At 52.3% G+C, this 20867-nt stretch overlaps 1 protein-coding gene and 1 long non-coding RNA gene across 2 annotated transcripts in view; both read right to left on the reverse strand.

Moving 5' to 3' along the window:
* The window catches only part of LOC138365874 (uncharacterized), a 471205-nt gene that overhangs the window by 99027 nt on the left and 351311 nt on the right, over positions 1–20867 (reverse strand). The window lies entirely within an intron of this gene.
* The window catches only part of LOC123750466 (LIM/homeobox protein Lhx3), a gene marked incomplete in the record, with an annotated part of 90492 nt that overhangs the window by 60737 nt on the left and 8888 nt on the right, over positions 1–20867 (reverse strand). Inside the window, 3 exon segments of the mRNA XM_069326517.1 lie at positions 6755–6923; positions 15221–15438; positions 19804–19978. Coding sequence (XP_069182618.1) covers positions 6755–6923; positions 15221–15438; positions 19804–19978 — 562 coding nt within the window.

Raw genomic sequence — 20867 nt, forward strand, 5'->3', positions numbered from 1 at the left:
GAGAGTCCCCTCCCAGCACCTGAGTGTCCCCTCCCAGCACCTGAGTGTCCCCTCCCAGCACCTGAGTGTCCCCTCCCAGCACCTGAGTGTCCCCTCCCAGCACCTGAGTGTCCCTTCCCAGCACCTGAGAGTCCCCTCCCAGCACCTGAGAGTCCCCTCCCAGCACCTGAGAGTCCCCTCCCAGCACCTGAGTGTCCCCTCCCAGCACCTGAGAGTCCCCTCCCAGCACCTGAGAGTCCCCTCCCAGCACCTGAGAGTCCCCTCCCAGCACCTGAGAGTCCCCTCCCAGCACCTGAGAGTCCCCTCCCAGCACCTGAGTGTCCCCTCCCAGCACCTGAGAGTCCCCTCCCAGCACCTGAGAGTCCCCTCCCAGCACCCGCATGTCCCCTCCCAGCACCTAAGTAACCCCCTCCCTCCCCTCCCAGCGCATGAGCAACCACTCCTACCCTCCCAGCAACCGCCCCCTCTCCCCCCTCCCCGACCCATCTTGAACACCTGGTCAAGGGGTAATTACAGGCAACAAATTGACCAGTTAGCCTACACTGTAATTGAAAAAGTTGTTATGGGGTCAATAGTGGTTGGTCATCTTTGTCTGGGGTACACATTTTTTTCTACTGTTTACCTCTAAAAATGACGGTTAAAAAGTTGATATGTTTTTTTTTATTATATACTTTCAATTGGTTTAAAATAATATAAAATGTGGGGGGGGGGGGGGAATATAGTTCGTAATTTTATTTTTGATAAACAAATAATTTTTATTTTCATCTTTATTTACATTTTTCATTCTAGGTCTATCGAATTTCCCCGGGGCTTGTTTTGGGCGAAATGTATACCACATGTACACATGGCAACACTGATGCCTCACTGGTGGCAACACTGATGCCTCACTGGTGGCAACACTGATGCCTCACTGGTGGCAACACTGATGCCTCACTGGTGGCAACACTGATGCCTCACTGGTGGCAACACTGATGCCTTACTGGTGGCAACACTCACCTAGTTGTACTCACGTACTTGTGCTTGCGGGGGTTGAGCTCTGGCTCTTTGGTCCCGCCTCTCAACCGTCAATCAACTGGTGTACAGATTCCTGAGCCTACTGGGTTCTATCATTTCTACATTTAAAACTGTGTATAGAGTCAGCCTCCACCACATCACTGCCTAATGTATTCCATCCGTTAACTACTGACACTGAAAAAGTTCTTTCTATCGTCTCTGTGGCTCATGTGGGTACTCAGTTTCCACCTGTGTCCCCTTGTTCGCGTGCCACCAGCGTTTAAAAGTTTATCCTTATCTACCCTGTCCTCTTAGAATTTTGTAGGTAGTGATCATGTCTCCCCCTTACTCTTCTGTCTTCAAGTGTCGTGAGGTGCATTTCACGCAGCCTTTCCTCGTAACTCATGCCTCTTAGTTCTGGGACTAGCCTAGTGGCATACCTCTGAACTTTTTCCAGCTGCGTCTTGTGCTAGACAAGGTACGGGCTCCATACTGCGGCCGCATACTCCAGGATTGGTCTTACGTATGTGGTATAAAAGATTCTGAATGATTCCTTACACAGGTTCCTGAATGTAGTTCTGATGCTAGCCATCCTTCCATATGCCGCAGATGTAATTCTTTTGATGTGGGCTTCAGGAGACAGGTTTGGTGTGATATCAACTCCTAGATATTTCTCTCTGTCCGTTTCATTAAGTACTTCATCTCCCATTCTGTATCCTGTGTCTGGCCTCCTGTTTCCACCGCCTAGTTTCATTACCTTGCATTTACTCGGGTAAATGAGACACTGAGACACTCACTGTTGGCAACACTGGGGCAACACGGGCGGCAACACCGGGGCACCACGGGTGGCAACACTGGAACACCACGGGTGGCAACACTGGGGCACCACGGGTGGCAACACTGGAACACCACGGGTGGCAACACCGGGGCACCACGGGTGGCAACACTGGGGCACCACGGGCGGCAACACCGGGGCACCACGGGTGGCAACACCGGGGCAACACGGGCGGCAACACCGGGGCACCACGGGCGGCAACACCGTGGCACCACGGGTGGCAACACCGGGGCACCACGGGTGGCAACACCGTGGCACCACGGGTGGCAACACTGGGGCACCACGGGCGGCAACACCGGGGCACCACGGGTGGCAACACTGGGGCACCACGGGTGGCAACACCGTGGCACCACGGGTGGCAACACCGGGGCACCACGGGTGGCAACACCGGGGCACCACGGGTGGCAACACCAGGGCAACACGGGCGGCAACACCGTGGCACCACGGGTGGCAACACTGGGGCACCACGGGTGGCAACACCGGGGCACCACGGGTGGCAACACTGGGGCACCACGGGGAGCAACACCGGGGCAACACGGGCGGCAACACCGTGGCACCACGGGTGGCAACACTGGGGCACCACGGGTGGCAACACTGGGGCACCACGGGTGGCAACACCGGGGCACCACGGGTGGCAACACTGGGGCACCACAGGTGGCAACACCGGGGCACCACGGATGGCAACACCGGGGTACCACAGGTGGCAACACTGGAACACCACGGGTGGCAACACTGGGGCACCACGGGTGGCAACACCGGGGCACCACGGGTGGCAACACCGGGGCACCACGGGTGGCAACACTGGAACACCACGGGTGGCAACACTGGAACACCACGGGTGGCAACACTGGAACACCACGGGTGGCAACACTGGGGCACCACGGGTGGCAACACCGGGGCACCACGGGTGGCAACACTGGAACACCACGGGTGGCAACACTGGGGCACCACAGGTGGCAACACTGGGACACCACGGATAGCAACACCGAGGCACCACGGGTGGCAACACCGGGGCACCACGGGTGGCAACACTGGGACACCACGGATGGCAACACCGAGGCACCACGGGTGGCAACACCGGGGCACCACGGGTGGCAACACTGAGGCACCACGGGTGGCAACACCGGGGCACCACGGGTGGCAACACTGGGACACCACGGGTGGCAACACTGGGGCACCACGGATGGCAACACTGGAACACCACGGGTGGCAACACCGGGGCACCACGGGTGGCAACACCGGGGCACCACAGGTGGCAACACCGGGGCACCACGGGTGGCAACACCGGGGCACCACGGGTGGCAACACCGGGGCACCACGGATGGCAACACCGAGGCACCACGGGTGGCAACACCGGGGCACCACGGATGGCAACACCGGGGCAACACGGATGGCAACACCGAGGCACCACGGGTGGCAACACTGAGGCACCACGGGTGGCAACACCGGGGCACCACGGGTGGCAACACCGAGGCACCACGGATGGCAACACCGGGGCACCACGGGTGGCAACACTGGGGCACCACGGGTGGCAACACCGGGGCACCACGGGTGGCAACACCGAGGCACCACGGATGGCAACACCGGGGCACCACGGGTGGCAACACTGGGGCACCACGGGTGCCAACACTGAGGCACCACGGGTGGCAACACCGGGGCACCACGGGTGGCAACACTGAGGCACCACGGGTGGCAACACCGGGGCACCACGGATGGCAACACCGAGGCACCACGGGTGGCAACACTGAGGCACCACGGGTGGCAACACCGGGGCACCACGGGTGGCAACACTGAGGCACCACGGGTGGCAACACCGGGGCACCACGGGTGGCAACACCGAGGCACCACGGGTGGCAACACCGGGGCACCACGGATGGCAACACCGGGGCACCACGGATGGCAACACCGAGGCACCACGGGTGGCAACACTGAGGCACCACGGGTGGCAACACCGGGGCACCACGGGTGGCAACACCAAGGCACCACGGATGGCAACACCGAGGCACCACGGGTGGCAACACCGGGGCACCACGGGTGGCAACACCGGGGCACCACGGGTGGCAACACCGAGGCACCACGGATGGCAACACCGAGGCACCACGGGTGGCAACACTGAGGCACCACGGGTGGCAACACCAGGGCACCACGGGTGGCAACACTGGGGCACCACGGGTGGCAACACTGGGACACCACGGGTGGCAACACCGGGGCTCCACGGGTGGCAACACCGGGGCACCACGGGTGGCAACACCGGGGCACCACGGGTGGCAACACCGAGGCACCACGGGTGGCAACACCGGGGCAGTGGCAACACTGGGGCACCACGGGTGGCAACACCGGGGCACCACGGGTGGCAACACTGGGGCACCACGGGTGGCAACACCTGGGCACCACGGGTGGCAACACTGGGGCACCACGGGTGGCAACACTGGGGCACCACGGGTGGCAACACTGGGGCACCACGGGTGGCAACACCAGGGCACCACGGGTGGCAACACTGGGGCACCACGGGTGGCAACACTGAGGCACCACGGGTGGCAACACCGGGGCACCACGGGTGGCAACACCGGGGAACCACGGGTGGCAACACTGGGGCACCACGGGTGGCAACACCCTGGCACCATGGGTGGCAACACTGGGGCACCACGGGTGGCAACACCGGGGCACCACGGGTGGCAACACCGGGGCACCACAGGTGGCAACACCGGGACACCACGGGTGGCAACATTGGGGCACTACGGGTGGCACCACTGGGGCACCACGGGTGGCAACACCGAGGCACCACGGGTGGCAACACTGGGGCACCACGGGTGGCAACACCGAGGCACCACGGGTGGCAACACTGGGGCACCACGGGTGGCAACACCGAGGCACCACGGGTGGCAACACTGGGGCACCACGGGTGGCAACACCGAGGCACCACGGGTGGCAACACTGGGGCACCACGGGTGGCAACACTGGGGCACCACGGGTGGCAACACCGAGGCACCACGGGTGGCAACACTGGGGCACCACGGGTGGCAACACCGGGGCACCACGGGTGGCAACACCAGGGCACCACGGGTGGCAACACCAAGGCACCACGGATGGCAACACCGGGGCACCACGGATGGCAACACCGAGGCACCACGGGTGGCAACACTGAGGCACCACGGGTGGCAACACCGGGGCACCACGGGTGGCAACACTGAGGCACCACGGGTGGCAACACCGGGGCACCACGGGTGGCAACACCAAGGCACCACGGATGGCAACACCGGGGCACCACGGGTGGCAACACTGAGGCACCACGGGTGGCAACACCAGGGCACCACGGGTGGCAACACTGGGGCACCACGGGTGGCAACACCGGAGCACCACTGGTGGCAACACTGGGGCACCACTGGTGGCAACACCAGGGCACCACGGGTGGCAACACTGGGGCACCACGGGCGGCAACACTGGGGCACCTCGGGTGGCAACACTGGGGCACCACTGGTGGCAACACCAGGGCACCACGGGTGGCAACACTGGGGCACCACGGGTGGCAACACTGGGGCACCACGGGTGGCAACACTGGGGCACCACGGGCGGCAACACTGGGGCACCACGGGTGGCAACACTGGGGCACCACGGGCGGCAACACTGGGGCACCACGGGTGGCAACACTGGGGCACCACGGGTGGCAACACTGGGGCATCACGGGTGGCAACACTGGGGCACCACGGGTGGCAACACTGGGGCACCACGGGCGGCAACACTGGGGCACCACGGGTGGCAACACTGGGGCACCACGTGTGGCAACACCGAAGCCGTTACGGACAATCTCTCATTACGCTCCAAATTCGACTGTATTGACACCGGTGACCTATTGAGCCCTTCAACAGGAAACAACAACTTTTAAGTGCACATTTAGCTTACTCTTCCTCATTCTAATTTAATTAGATGTGAATAGACACATCAATACTTTTCACGGCTGATAGGCTATCAGTCTATTGTCCCTGCCTTAGTAGCCTTTAATGGCCAGAGGAGTAAATGGTGAAAATCCTCCGTATTGCCCATGCAGCTCTTATTCGGTTTAGAATGAAGCCTGTGCTTAAAATAATAAAAAAAAGCTTAGTCTAACATCAATGTTAGTTATCTCCTATAAACGCCAAAAACCTTGCATGCTAAGGCTTAAACAACACCATTGCAGCTAAACAACTTACAGGTAAAGCTAAACAAGTCCCTTGATAGCTGAACAACTAACCGGTTAGGTTAATCATGTCCCTTAGCGGCTAAACAACGTCTCAGTAAAGTTAAGTAAGTCCCCTGACTAAGTTAAACATCGGAAACAAATTATTACATACATCAATAATATGTTAAAATTAGTACAAATATTTGCAGAATTCATAAGTTAGTGTAAACATATCACATCCATTCAACTTCCACGCCAAAGCTAAACATCTATTATACCAGGCAAAACATCTCATTGCAAGACCAAGCAGTTCCCATATCAAGGCAAAACATCCTCATATCAAGGCAAGGCGGTTACAAAGTCAATGCCAACACTCTTATGTGTCAAGGTTAACCAACATCACCATGACAAGATTAAAACCTTATTGTAAGGCATCTTTCCCCTTCAGGGTCAGGTAGCTGTGTAGCCGATGTTAATCACTTCTCTGTGCAAGACTTTATCTCATGTCAAAGACATACATCTCCTTTGTCAAGTTTAAACAATACCCTTGTGAAGGTTAGAGATCTAAGAAAGCTTTAAATGATTAAAATGAAAAAAATGGAGGCAGTGATGGGAATTTCTAGCCATTTTGGAATCACACCTTCACTCTCATAATTAATCTTCCATGTGAAAGCTAAACTTTTTCCCATGACAAAGCTAAACATCTGAGATAGAACTCTAACCTAACTGAACAGTATGAGAAAACTGGTGGCAGCGGTGGGATTCTTTACCTGTTTTGGAACCAGACCTGCACGACTCTCATGTCGAGGCCAAGCGTCTGAGAGAGCTGTTCCCTAACGTGGCGAGCGGGTTTGGGGCTCTCTTTGTAGGCCTGTTTGAGTTGCTCCAACTGCCGCGCCGAGATGGTGGTACGTGGGCGTTTGTTTGTCGCGTCTCCTTCTGCAACAAACAGACGTCATCCGGCTGTCAGTAACAGCTCAACAGCCTTTAAACAGCAACAACGCTCACAACACAACACAGCGCCCACTCAGCTTTAGCATCTTGGTTAAATGTGACGGTCTTGGCTCTGTTATCTCTTTTTATACTTTGCATTATCTAATTAATCATTATCTTAAGGACTGTTATCTTTTAGTGATCAAATGTAATGAAATCGATATACTATTAGGATGAATTTAAATTCAAGTATATACAAAACTTAATATCACACAATTAAATATGATCAATATTTTGTTAAAGTAGTAACTTACTTTACATGGAGTGTATTAGAAACGAACATAAAAAAGGTATAGATTGCTGAGGATCACAATGTGCGATCGTTTATTGTGGTTATCTCAGCCATCTCGTGCTGGGGACTTACTTGAAAACAAAAGCAGACACAGAAAAGGATATCAAACCAACTTCTATAAACAAAGAAACACATACTTTCACCAGTGATAGTTATGATGCATTAAGGAAGAAGGAAGAGGAGTTAGAATAACCGAAAATGGGTTGAGGTGAGCGGTGGAGTTGATCAACGGGGCTATTAGTGATGGGTTATTATGCCTGACTACACCACTTGAAGATACGTATGGCAGCTTGACCTTCAAGTAACAATACAGTATATGAGTCTTGAGGCCTTGCTTTACGGTTACTGCAAACGGGATATAAGTGAAAAAATAATTTGTAAAATAATGAAGGATAACAATTAGAGCAACAAGGTCCCGTTCGACAAGAGGTCCGTGCAGGTCTGGCTTGCATCTTACACTGAGAGACAAAACTGCTCCTGGAGACTTTATGAAGCTTGCCACCACCACTTGCTATCCCAGAGCCCCTCACCACCAATCATTCCATCACACCTCCCTCACACCACACACACACACTCATCACACACTCACTACTAAACGACAAATGGACTAATTTGTGGTATCCTAGGCTTTCCTTACCGTTACCAGCATAGTGCTATTTCTTATCTGAAATTTTAGATCACAAAAGATAATATTTTTTTTTGCTATATTTTATTACTGTTGTTGATGGATCAAAAGTGTACCCTGAGTACCACAACTCTAGAATGTTTGCTGACAAATGTTACATTCCCTATATTCCTTGTTTTCAATTCAATACTTTTCTCTCTTTATAGAGCTATCTTTAGTTATGAAATATCTTAATATATGCGCTCTACAGCCCAAACATTATACGCTGGTCAGGGTACGAGTAACAGTTAATAATTATGATTTAAAGGATACTTGAAAAAGCGTAGCCTATCGTTGTTCCGTGCAAGGCTAGTAGCGCTAACAGGACTTCACCTACTTATAGAATATAGAGGACTGAAGACATCTAAAAGCACTGAGGACTAATTAAGTACACTATTATCCGTTCCACTACCTCAGAATGCCAAAATTTCTACTTCCAAGCTACGGATTAAGTCATATTTTCCAAATGCCACAAGACATGTATCTAATCTAGTGAAGTAAAAATCACAGTATGATGTGCTAGGATAAGTTCTCTATCAATATTTTGAGTTGACCGCAAATATTTGATCTAAAACTACATCAAAGCATTGCACTATTGTCTAAACAAACTTTGACAGTTTGTAAGGCCAAGTTCCGGTTTTGGTGAATTTGGTGAAGAGGCTGGGAATGTTGGCGTGTCATCTGATCTAAACATTCTGTAAATTAGTCGTCCTCTGAGAAGATAGTTATCCCAAACACCAAAAGTTGGGTTGATCAGAACTTTCTTGGCCTTCCTTTCACTCCAGGACTCTCACTCTCTTCTCGTTTCTTTGATTTGCAGTTTTTCTTCAATCAACTAATTGTCAACTTGGACACGACTTTTTCTCTTCAAACTTCTCTGTTCTTAAGTTTGGTCAAGCGTGTTTCGTCGGCAGGTGGGTTGAGAGGCCGCTTCTACTAAAAACATTCTTGTGCTTAAATTTACTTAGCTAGGCTTAGTCCACACACGCTTCGGACTATTTATATGACAATCTTAAGCTAGGTTAACCCAAGCAGTATACAAAATGTTGTGGATCTAAGTGTTCATCTATCTCATTATTCTGTTTCCTGAAACAGCAACTTTTCCACTGTTTGAGATACGCTTTATGCTTATCAATCTTGTAAACTATTAATTTCTCGGCATTCGATATTATTGTGTGGACAATTAACTTACAAGAGAGAGAAAGGTAGTCAGCGTTTGACCTGTCCTAAAATAAAGCTAACAGACTCTCCACAGAATTGCTGACCAACTAGCTTTACAATGAAGCTAGTTAAACCCGTTAGGTATAGCGCAGCGACTTCCAACCCCCATCCTCCTGCTTACATAGTTACTTTTTGTAACTATTTTGACCATCGTCCATATACTGACGTAATGGACAATTAAATAGTAAAATTTGGTATTATTCACTTTATTGTCCGGAAAAATAATGGTATAAAGCAAAGTTAAATATTTCTAGGCCTAATACAGCACATATATGTTTTATATTAGGCCTCAGATGACGTGAATTAGGGCTAGGATGATAAGGTTAGGTTTTATTAGCAATGTAAATACAAAACCCTTTTCCGCTTTGTATAAATTGAATAGTACCAAACTCTACTCTCTAATCTTCCATTACGTAAACATATGTACGATGAACCACATCGTTACAAAAGTTAAGGGCAACAAAGGGAGATGGGCTCTAAACTTAAGTATTCTCCCTTCACTATGATTAATGCATGCAATATATTTGTTCCAAATGTGGCCTGGTAACTTGTACCGGCTCTACCACTTGGCACAGGAATATGTCCTAAAGCATAGCCTGTTGTATTTTATCTATAACAACATTATGCTAGCAGTAATCCTAACAGGTAACTAGAATTCTTGTCTAGTGTTCTAAGAGAGTGTTCTAGGATAATGTGGGAACATCCTGCAGCTAAGCGCCTGCCTATCCAAGCACGTGTTGACGACGTCACGTGTAATCACGCCTAATGCTGTAATTGATCAGTTCAACAGTCTCGGCTTTAAACGTTGACCTCTAATAACTTCTAAATGGAATTTCTAACACAAGCTTGGAGCCGCCGCCGGGTCCATAGTGCAATATGCTACTAGATAACTACCAGCTAACTCCGAGAGCAGTGTTGCCGCGGCTACCAGCTAGGCTGAACAACGGAGCCGCCTCTACAGTGCCCGCACCGTCCAGGCCACCACCACCTTAACTCTCAGCCACAGCCACACATGTGCTGGAGGCAGTGTTGGAGGGCGTCGCCGGCAGCAGCAGCAGCAGCCTGACGCTGCAGGCGAGGCTGCACACTCCGCCTCCACTACACTCCCAGCTCCATGTTGCTTGCAGCCTAGTGTGGTTCCTCCACCACCATTGGTCCCCCACAGTCACCAGTGCCATGCGTTTGTATACTTTTTTTTAGTTACACGTGACAGTCTTATTAGGATATTACCATATTACACACAAGCCATTGTGAATGAGGGAAGTGTTAGAATTAGTGTGAAGGAGGCCATACTTCCAGTGTATGGGGGAGAGTGGCAGGGGTGAGGGGATGTTGAGGGGACCAGTGGGCGTGGTGTGGGTGGGCGGCGGGCGGCCTGGACGGCACACAGCTCACCAGACGTACCTGTTCTGAAACCAGACTTGCACGACCCTCATGTCGAGGCCGGTGTCCGCCGCCAGCTGCTCGCGGACGTGGCGGGGCGGCTTGGCGCACTTGCTGTAAGCTGCCTTCAGTTTCTCCAGCTGGCGGGCACTGATGGTGGTGCGCGGACGCTTGCCACTCAGGTCGTCCTCTGTAAACACATGCCACCCGAGACACACAGTCAGAAGGTCTCCTGATGGGCGTGGCGGGGAACGTGGCGGGAATCAGCCCACGCCGCCACCACCACCATCACCCAAGACGTAGGGCCAGCCAGCCTACGCCGCTACACCACCGCCCCCTCTACCACTACAACGGCATTTCCCGTAAATTCCGCCATCGCATACTTAAAAAAAAAAACATTTCTTTTGTCCAAAGTTGATAAAACTGACGACAGCATGCGGGTTTGAGTGGGTCGTGGCGTGGGCTGGACTGGGCGTGGGCGTGGGGTGGGGAGGAGGGCGGTTTAGAGGGCGTGGGTGGGGAGGGGGTGATGCCAGCAACAACACGAGAACTCAACACAACAACAACAACAACACTAAAAATAGTGAACCTTAACGAGTAAATTCGGGTCTTCAGAGCTTATTTTACATTTTAGTAATACGTAGACTCGTAGTGTAAACTGTCCTCCCAATAGAATGTCGTACTTTGACGTATACTCTACCTAAGGGCAAAAATTGTCGTACTAGAATATATCACCATACTGTTCGGTTTCAATTTTAGGTCCTCTGGTAGGTTAGGATAGGGCACGTTGGTACGATAGTTTCTTGACGTTGGGAGAGCTTAGAAGGGCGGGCTGCGTGGTGATGGGACTATAACAGCCCGTCCCTCTCTATCATAGTACGAGCAGCGACACAGAGACACGTGTGCAAATTATGGTCTTAGGCAAACATACAAATCCACAAAGGCGATTGTTAAAATGTACAAGAATATGTAAATCTTGTGAAACAAATTCGAGGGCAGCCCCCCTAAACAACCCTTAGACCTAATGTGAGCAATCCGACCTTTAAGTACTGCAAGTTGTATGTAAATTTTCCCCAATTATAGATGCACGATCATTAATTAATAAAGTTTATTATTATTTTAATAGAAATTGTAAGCCTAATATTTGCATTCATATGCTAGCGGAGAGATAAGGTGCTAAAGGCTTATAGCTAGGCTACCTTTAAAAGACCAATATATTACAAAATGTGGACTGTCATATGATGCAACAATGCATGTTTAGGCATAAGCTTCAATGTTGCTAATGTACCAACATTGTTCACCACTATCTACAGTATTATCACAGCCAAATACGTAATATAAAAAGCTAAATATTAAATAAAAGGCTTGAGTGAAATAAATATTTTTCCAATATAGTTTATACCGCACTGGAAGACCTCAACGCTATAGGAAATGAAGTGAAACACGCCAAGATGACCTTTACGCACCCTCTATAATACGCCCTGGTGACCCTTGCGTACGCTCAGCTACCCTCTCCACCTTCTCCAACAATTCCCCTCTACTTCTCTCACTCCTTCCCACTCTCTACCTTCAACTTCTCTTCAAACATCTCCACCTCTCAACCCTTCTCCTCCCCTCTTCCTCTTAGAAAAAGTATACAACAAAGAACTGAAGTAAGTCTACGGACAATACAACCAATATTTCAGTTGACAATGAAAATCGCGCGAGAAGGTTTGAGTCAAGTTACTGAACCTTCTTCCTGCGGGATATTTCTTAAAGTGTGGCACTGGGGGCTGACCCCGGTTGGACTATGACACTCCCACACCCCACATGATTCACCCTGAGAAATTTGAGGAAGGTTAGCCCCAAGCGTCTGGCTGTCAACCTCAGACATTGTAGTGTGTCAGTACATATAGAACCCAGGCTAGGAAACACAACAAACGCTCCCAGCCAACGCTTGTGGCAGCGATCTATTGTCTACAGTTTATCCTAATATATATATTTTCATTTCATTAACTGCCAATATGTCGTCTTTAGTAACGCAACGTTCATCGTGTGAACGTCCTCCTAATAGAACGTCACATTTTGACGTATACTCTACCTAGGAGCAAAAATTGTCGTACTAGAAAATGCTCGCGGCCCGCGAAATTGACAGACTGTCCCGTTTTCTGTTTTGGGTCCTCTGGTAGGTTAGGATAAGGGCCCTTTAGTACGACAGTTTCTTGACGTTAAACCTTAAGAGGACGGGGCCGCGTCACCAACATAACGGAGATGATGTGGGACTAAGAGATCAGTGTTGTAATACTCCACAAGTGACAGCCTTAATGATGGGACCACCAACACCAATTCTCTCACGTTACGGTAAAGACCCCCACTGTGGTATATAGACCCCCACTGTGGTATATAGACCCCCACTGTGGTATATAGACCCCCACTGTGGTATATAGACCCCCACTGTGGTATATAGACCCCCACTGTGGTATATAGACCCCCACTGTGGTATGTAGACCCCCACTGTGGTATATAGACCCCCGCTGTGGTGTGTAGACCCCCACTGTGGTATGTAGACCCCCACTGTGGTATGTAGACCCCCCACTGTGGTATATAGACCCCCACTGTGGTATATAGACCCCCCACTGTAGTATATAGACCCCCACTGTAGTATATAGACCCCCGCTGTGGTATATAGACCCCCCTCTGTGGTATATAGACCCCCACTGTGGTATGTAGACCCCCCACTGTGGTATATAGACCCCCGCTGTGGTATATAGACCCCCACTGTTGATGCCCCTCCTATACCTGTTGATGCCCCGCCTCCTATACCTGTTGATGCCCCGCCTCCTATACCTGTTGATGCCCCGCCTCCTATACCTGTTGATGCCCTGCCTCCTACACCTGTTGATGCCCCGCCTCCTACACCTGTTGATGCCCCGCCTCCTATACCTGTTGATGCCCTGCCTCCTACACCTGCTGATGCCCCGCCTCCTATACCTGCTGATGCCCTGCCTCCTACACCTGCTGAAGCCCTACCTCCTATACCTGTTGATGCCCCGCCTCCTACACCTGTTGATGCCCCGCCTCCTATACCTGTTGATGCCCTGCCTCCTACACCTGTTGATGCCCCGCCTCCTACACCTGTTGATGCCCTGCCTCCTACACCGTTGATGCCCCGCCTCCTACACCTGTTGATGCCCCGCCTCCTATACCTGTTGATGCCCCGCCTCCTACACCTGTTGATGCCCCGCCTCCTATACCTGTTGATGCCCTGCCTCCTACACCTGTTGATGCCACGCCTCCTACACCTGTTGATGCCCCGCCTCCTATACCTGTTGATGCCCCGCCTCCTACACCTGTTGATGCCCCGCCTCCTACACCTGTTGATGCCCCGCCTCCTACACCTGTTGATGCCCTGCCTCCTATACCTGTTGATGCCCCGCCTCCTATACCTGTTGATGCCCCGCCTCCTACACCTGTTGATGCCCTGCCTCCTACACCTGTTGATGCCCCGCCTCCTATACCTGTTGATGCCCCGCCTCCTACACCTGTTGATGCCCCGCCTCCTACACCTGTTGATGCCCCGCCTCCTACACCTGTTGATGCCCTGCCTCCTATACCTGTTGATGCCCCGCCTCCTATACCTGTTGATGCCCCGCCTCCTACACCTGTTGATGCCCTGCCTCCTACACCTGTTGATGCCCCGCCTCCTACACCTGTTGATGCCCCGCCTCCTATACCTGTTGATGCCCCGCCTCCTACACCTGTTGATGCCCCGCCTCCTACACCTGTTGATGCCCCGCCTCCTACACCTGTTGATGCCCTGCCTCCTATACCTGTTGATGCCCCGCCTCCTATACCTGTTGATGCCCCGCCTCCTACACCTGTTGATGCCCTGCCTCCTACACCTGTTGATGCCCCGCCTCCTATACCTGTTGATGCCCCGCCTCCTACACCTGTTGATGCCCCGCCTCCTACACCTGTTGATGCCCTGCCTCCTAGTGGGTTCTACCCGCCGCACTAATCCTTTCTCTCAACATAAACTATATCATGACATTTTTGTCGTCTTAAAGTTGCAGTAGCAACTGGCCTCATGCCGTCTTCCTGGAGTACATGGCACCGTGTTGGCGCGTCTCCGTGTTATAATATACAGGATGTGAGCCCTGAGGGCTCCCTGAGGGCTCCCTGTGGGCTCCCTGAGGGCAGGGAGAGTGGTGTACGGTGGCCCTACAGAGACCAAACTGGGGTAGGGATCTACACGGGGTTTTTTGGCAGGTCGTCTGAGGTCGACGTTAGACAAGGAGGAGCTAGACAAGTGGTTGAGATGTCGCCAAGACAGGTTGGCGGCGCGTTCGTTGTTGGTTGAGTTTTCGCGTCGCCCGCTGGCATTCACACTTGCAAATAACATTCAGGTGAAAAAAACCAAAACCAAAAATCGTAAAATTAAATAAAAAAAAATGTATCAGTTTAACACATAAGGAGAAAACAAAGAACTATGTAAATACTCTTTTTTTTAAAATGGGTTATACAGTAGTTGGTGTTTGAGTGTAACTATATAATTTAGCCTACTAGCATAGATGCTCACATCAGCCATGGTGGGGGGCGGGGGGAGGGGAGGGGGCGGGGGGGGAGGCAGGGGGGAGTGGGGGGAGAGGGGGAGAGAGAAAACGAAGTACCAGGCAAGAGGAACGAACCGTATGATAACCTTACCCTTGAGCGACATACCTCTCTGCTTGGCCTGCTCGTAGTCGCTCTTACACACGAGTTTGTTGTCCTCCATCAGGTAGAACTCGTCGCCCGTGTTGAGCTGCCGCTGGCAGATGACGCACGCGAAGCAGTGCAGGTGGTAGACGTTGTCCTGGGCCCTCCGCACCACCTGCGTGGGCGGGATGCCTTGCTCGCACCCCGAGCACTTGGTCCCGTACCGCCTGTGGTGACGGGCGTGGTGGTGAGAGGTGGTGGTGATGGGTGTGGTGGTGATGGGTGGTGGTGGTGGTGAGAGGTGGTGGTGAGTGATGGTGGTGAGGGGTGGTGGTGAGAAGTGGTGGTGATGGGTGGTGGTGGTGGTGGTGAGAGGTGGTGGTGAGAGGTGGTGGTGAGTGGTGGTGGTGAGGGATGGTGGCGAATGATAGTGCAGCGGGTGGGGTGGTAGTCGTGGTAGTCGTGGTGGTGGTGTACAAAGGAGAGGTGAGGAAGCAGGCACCACAGAAGGAGGAGGAGGTAACATCATAGAGAAGGACGGGAGGAAGAGAACAAGATAATTGTACATATATATATGAATCCACATTTATCTTAGTCCTTCCTCTCAACGTTGAAACACAGTATTTACAACACACAAACATTACAAATGCTTGCTGGGAATAAGACAAAAATGGCTACAAATCCATCAAATCCTCCAGCCCATCCTAGTGTCGTGACAGACCTCATAGTAACTCCGAGGACCACAGTATATGTACCCACGAGCAACACAATTAGAACGTAGAAATCGGCATCATTGTGTTCCACAAACCGGAAAACTATTTTTCTACTTGTGTTGCTTTGACAAACTAACCTAACCTTCCTAGGCCTAATATACAATATATCTGAGGCCTAATATAGTAGTTTATAATATAATATTGTAATATAATATATATATATATATATATATATATATATATATATATATATATATATATATATATATATATATATATATATATATATATTATTGTATTAATATAGTACATATCTGAACACGAAGATGGGCTGAAATAATAATAATAATAATAATAAATTAATAATAATAATACTAATAAAATAATTTTAATAAAATAATGATGAAATAAAATATTAGAATAACGACAACAATAACAATAAAAATAAGCCAAACAGGCTCCTCCAGCAGCATGTTTAAACTTAAGATACAACAGGTAAAATATTGACCTCAGGAAGTAGAACATGACACCTCGTGTAGGGAACATGACAGCTCATGTAGGGAACATGACGGCTCGTGTAGGGAACATGACGGCTCGTGTAGGGAACATGACGGCTCGTGTAGGGAACATGACGGCTCATGTAGGGAACATGACGGCTCGTGTAGGGAACATGACGGCTCGTGTAGGGAACATGACGGCTCATGTAGGGAACATGACGGCTCGTGTAGGGAACATGACAGCTCGTGTAGGGAACATGACAGCTCGTGTAGGGAACATGACGGCTCGTGTAGGGAACATGACGGCTCGTGTAGGGAACTTGACAGCTCGTGTAGGGAACATGACAGCTCGTGTAGGGAACATGACAGCTCGTGTAGGGAACATGACAGCTCGTGTAGGGAACATGACGGCTCGTGTAGGGAACATGACGGCTCGTGTAGGGAACATGACAGCTCGTGTAGGGAACATTACAGCTCGTGTAGGGAACTTGACAGCTCGTGTAGGGAACATGACGGCTCGTATAGGGAACATGACGGCTCGTGTAGGGAACATGACAGCTCGTGTAGGGAACATGACGGCTCGTGTAGGGAACATGACAGCTCGTGTAGGGAACATGACAGCTCGTGTAGGGAACATGACGGCTCGTGTAGGGAACATGACGGCTCGTGTAGGGAACATGACAGCTCATGTAGGGAACATGACGGCTCGTGTAGGGAACTTGACAGCTCGTGTAGGGAACATGACAGCTCGTGTAGGGAACATGACAGCTCGTGTAGGGAACATGAAAGCTCATGTAGGGAACATGACGGCTCGTGTAGGGAACATGACGGCTCGTGTAGGGAACATGACAGCTCGTGTAGGGAACATGGCAGCTCGTGTAGGGAACTTGACGGCTCGTGTAGGGAACATGACGGCCCGTGTAGGGAACATGACGGCTCGTGTAGGGAACATGACAGCTCGTGTAGGGAACATGACAGCTCGTGTAGGGAACTTGACAGCTCGTGTAGGGAACATGACAGCTCGTGTAGGGAACTTGACAGCTCGTGAAGGGAACATGACAGCTCGTGTATTGAACTTGACAGCTCGTGTAGGGAACTTGACAGCTCGTGTAGGGAACTTGACAGCTCGTGTAGGGAACATGACGGTTCGTGTAGGGAACTTGACGGCTCGTGTAGGGAACTTGACGGCTCGTGTAGGGAACTTGACAGCTCGTGTAGGGAACTTGACGGCTCGTGTAGGGAACTTGACGGCTTGTGTAGGGAACATGACGGCTCGTGTAGGGAACTTGACAGCTCGTGTAGGGAAAATGACGGCTCGTGTAGGGAACATGACGGCTCGTGTAGGGAACTTGACAGCTCGTGTAGGGAACTTGACGGCTCGTGTAGGGAACATGACGGCTCGTGTAGGGAAGTTGACAGCTCGTGAAGGGAACATGACGGCTCGTGTAGGGAACTTGACAGCTCGTGTAGGGAACATGACGGCTCGTGTAGGGAACTTGACAGCTCGTGTAGGGAACATGACGGCTCGTGTAGGGAACTTGACAGCTCGTGTAGGGAACATGACGGCTCGTGTAGGGAACATGACGGCTCGTGTAGGGAACATGACGGCTCGTGTAGGGAACTTGACAGCTCGTGTAGGGAACATGACGGCTCGTGTACGGAACATGACAGCTCGTGTAGGGAACATGACGGCTCGTGTAGGGAACATGACGGCTCGTGTACGGAACTTGACAGCTCGTGTAGGAAACATGACGGCTCGTGTAGGGAACATGACGGCTCGTGTAGGGAACATGACGGCTCGTGTAGGGAACATGACGGCTCGTGTAGGGAACATGACGGCTCGTGTAGGGAACATGACGGCTCGTGTAGGGAACATGACGGCTCGTGTAGGGAACATGACGGCTCATGTAGGGAACATGACGGCTCGTGTAGGGAACATGACGGCTCGTGTAGGGAACATGACGGCTCGTGTAGGGAACATGACGGCTCGTGTAGGGAACATGACGGCTCGTGTAGGGAACATGACGGCTCGTGTAGGGAACATGACGGCTCGTGTAGGGAACATGACGGTTCGTGTAGGGAACATGACGGCTCGTGTAGGGAACATGACGGCTCGTGTAGGGAACATGACAAATCATGACAATAATTTTTTTTTAATTTACTTAATTAACAATTCAGCGTTTACTTAAATTGTTAAATAAACCCCCCCCCACTCCCTCCAACCCCTCCACCAACACCACCCCCTCCACCAACACCACCCCCTCCACCAACACCACCCCCTCCACCAACACCCCCCCCCCTCCACCAACACCACCCCCTCCACCAACACCACCCCCTCCACCAACACCCCCCCCCCTCCACCAACACCACCCCCTCCACCAACACCACCCCCTCCACCAACACCACCCCCTCCACCAACACCATACCACCCCCACCACCACCCCCTCCACCAACACCATACCACCCCCAACACCACCCCCACCACCAACACCACCCCCACCACCAACACCACCCCCACACCACACCACCCCCACCACCAACACCACCAACACCAACACCACCCCCACCACCCCCACACCACACCACCCCCACCACCAACACCACCCTCACCACCAACACCACCCCCACCAACAACACCATCACCACCCCCACACCACACCACCCCCAACACCACCCTCACCAACAACACCACCAACACCACCACCACCACCAACACCATCCCCACCACCCCCATCACCAACACCACCAACACCACCTCCACCACCAACACCCCCAACATCCCCACCAACAACATCACCCCCACCACCAACACCACCCCGACCACCAACACCATCCCCACCAACAACACCACCCCACCACCAACACCACCCTCACCACCAACACCACCACCCCACCACCAATACCCTCACCAGCAATACCACCACCCCACCACCAATACCCCCAACACCACCCCCTTCAACACCACCACCAACACCCTCACCACCACCCCCTCCACCACCACCAACACCCTCACCACCACCCCCTCCACCACCACCAACACCCTCACCACCAACACCCTCACCACCAACACCACCACCAACACCACCACCACCACCAACACCACCACCACCACCCCCACCACCACCAACACCACCCCCTACCACCAACACCACCCCCACAACCACCACCAACACCCCCACCCTCCCCACCACCCCCTCCACCACCACCAACACCCTCACCACCAACACCCTCACCACCAACACCACCACCAACACCACCACCACCACCAACACCACCACCACCACCCCCACCACCACCAACACCACCCCCTACCACCAACACCACCCCCACAACCACCACCAACACCCCCACCCTCCCCACCACCACCACCCCCTCCACTTACCTGAAGAAATCTTCCTTGCAGTACACCTGTTGATTTCTGGCGAAGCACTTGTCTGTGAGCTGGGCGCCACAGTCGGCACACTTGAGGCAGCGAGAGTGCCACGTTCTCTCCAGCACCTTGAGGATGAACCGGTCCAAGATGGCCTCCGAGCACCCCGCGCACTTGGGGATCGTCGCTGCAACCACACAAACACACTTGTTAGTCTCTACTGCCTCACGCGGCCCCCATTTTCATGGTTTATAATTTTTTTTTTTTTTGGGGGGGGGATATAGAACATGGGAGTTACAGGTGACGGAATTAGCCTAGAAATGTGGAACAGTATATGTTATGATAGCAGGCGGGCTGTCCGCCTTGCTGACACGATGATATGATAACAGGCGGGCTGTCCGCCTTGCTGACACGATGATATGATAACAGGCGGGCTGTCCGCCTTGCTGACACGATGATATGATAACAGGCGGGCTGTCCGCCTTGCTGACACGATGATATGATAACAGGCGGGCTGTCCGCCTTGCTGACACGATGATATGATAGCAGGCGGGCTGTCCGCCTTGCTGACACGATGATATGATAGCAGGCGGGCTGTCCGCCTTGCTGACACGATGATATGATAGCAGGCGGGCTGTCCGCCTTGCTGACACGATGATATGATAACAGGCGGGCTGTCCGCCTTGCTGACACGATAATATGATAACAGGCGGGCTGTCCGCCTTGCTGACACGATGATATGATAGCAGGCGGGCTGTCCGCCTTGCTGACACGATGATATGATAACAGGCGGGCTGTCCGCCTTGCTGACACGATGATATGATAACAGGCGGGCTGTCCGCCTTGCTGACACGATGATATGATAACAGGCGGGCTGTCCGCCTTGCTGACACGATGATATGATAACAGGCGGGCTGTCCGCCTTGCTGACACGATGATATGATAGCAGGCGGACTGGCCGCCTTGCTGACACGATGATATGATAATGATAGCAGGCGGGCTGTCCGCTTTGCTGACACGATGCTATGATAGCAGGCGGGCTGTCCGCTTTGCTGACACGATGCTATGATAGCAGG

Source organism: Procambarus clarkii, chromosome 18, assembly GCF_040958095.1.
Source record: "Procambarus clarkii isolate CNS0578487 chromosome 18, FALCON_Pclarkii_2.0, whole genome shotgun sequence".
NCBI lineage: Eukaryota > Metazoa > Arthropoda > Malacostraca > Decapoda > Cambaridae > Procambarus > Procambarus clarkii.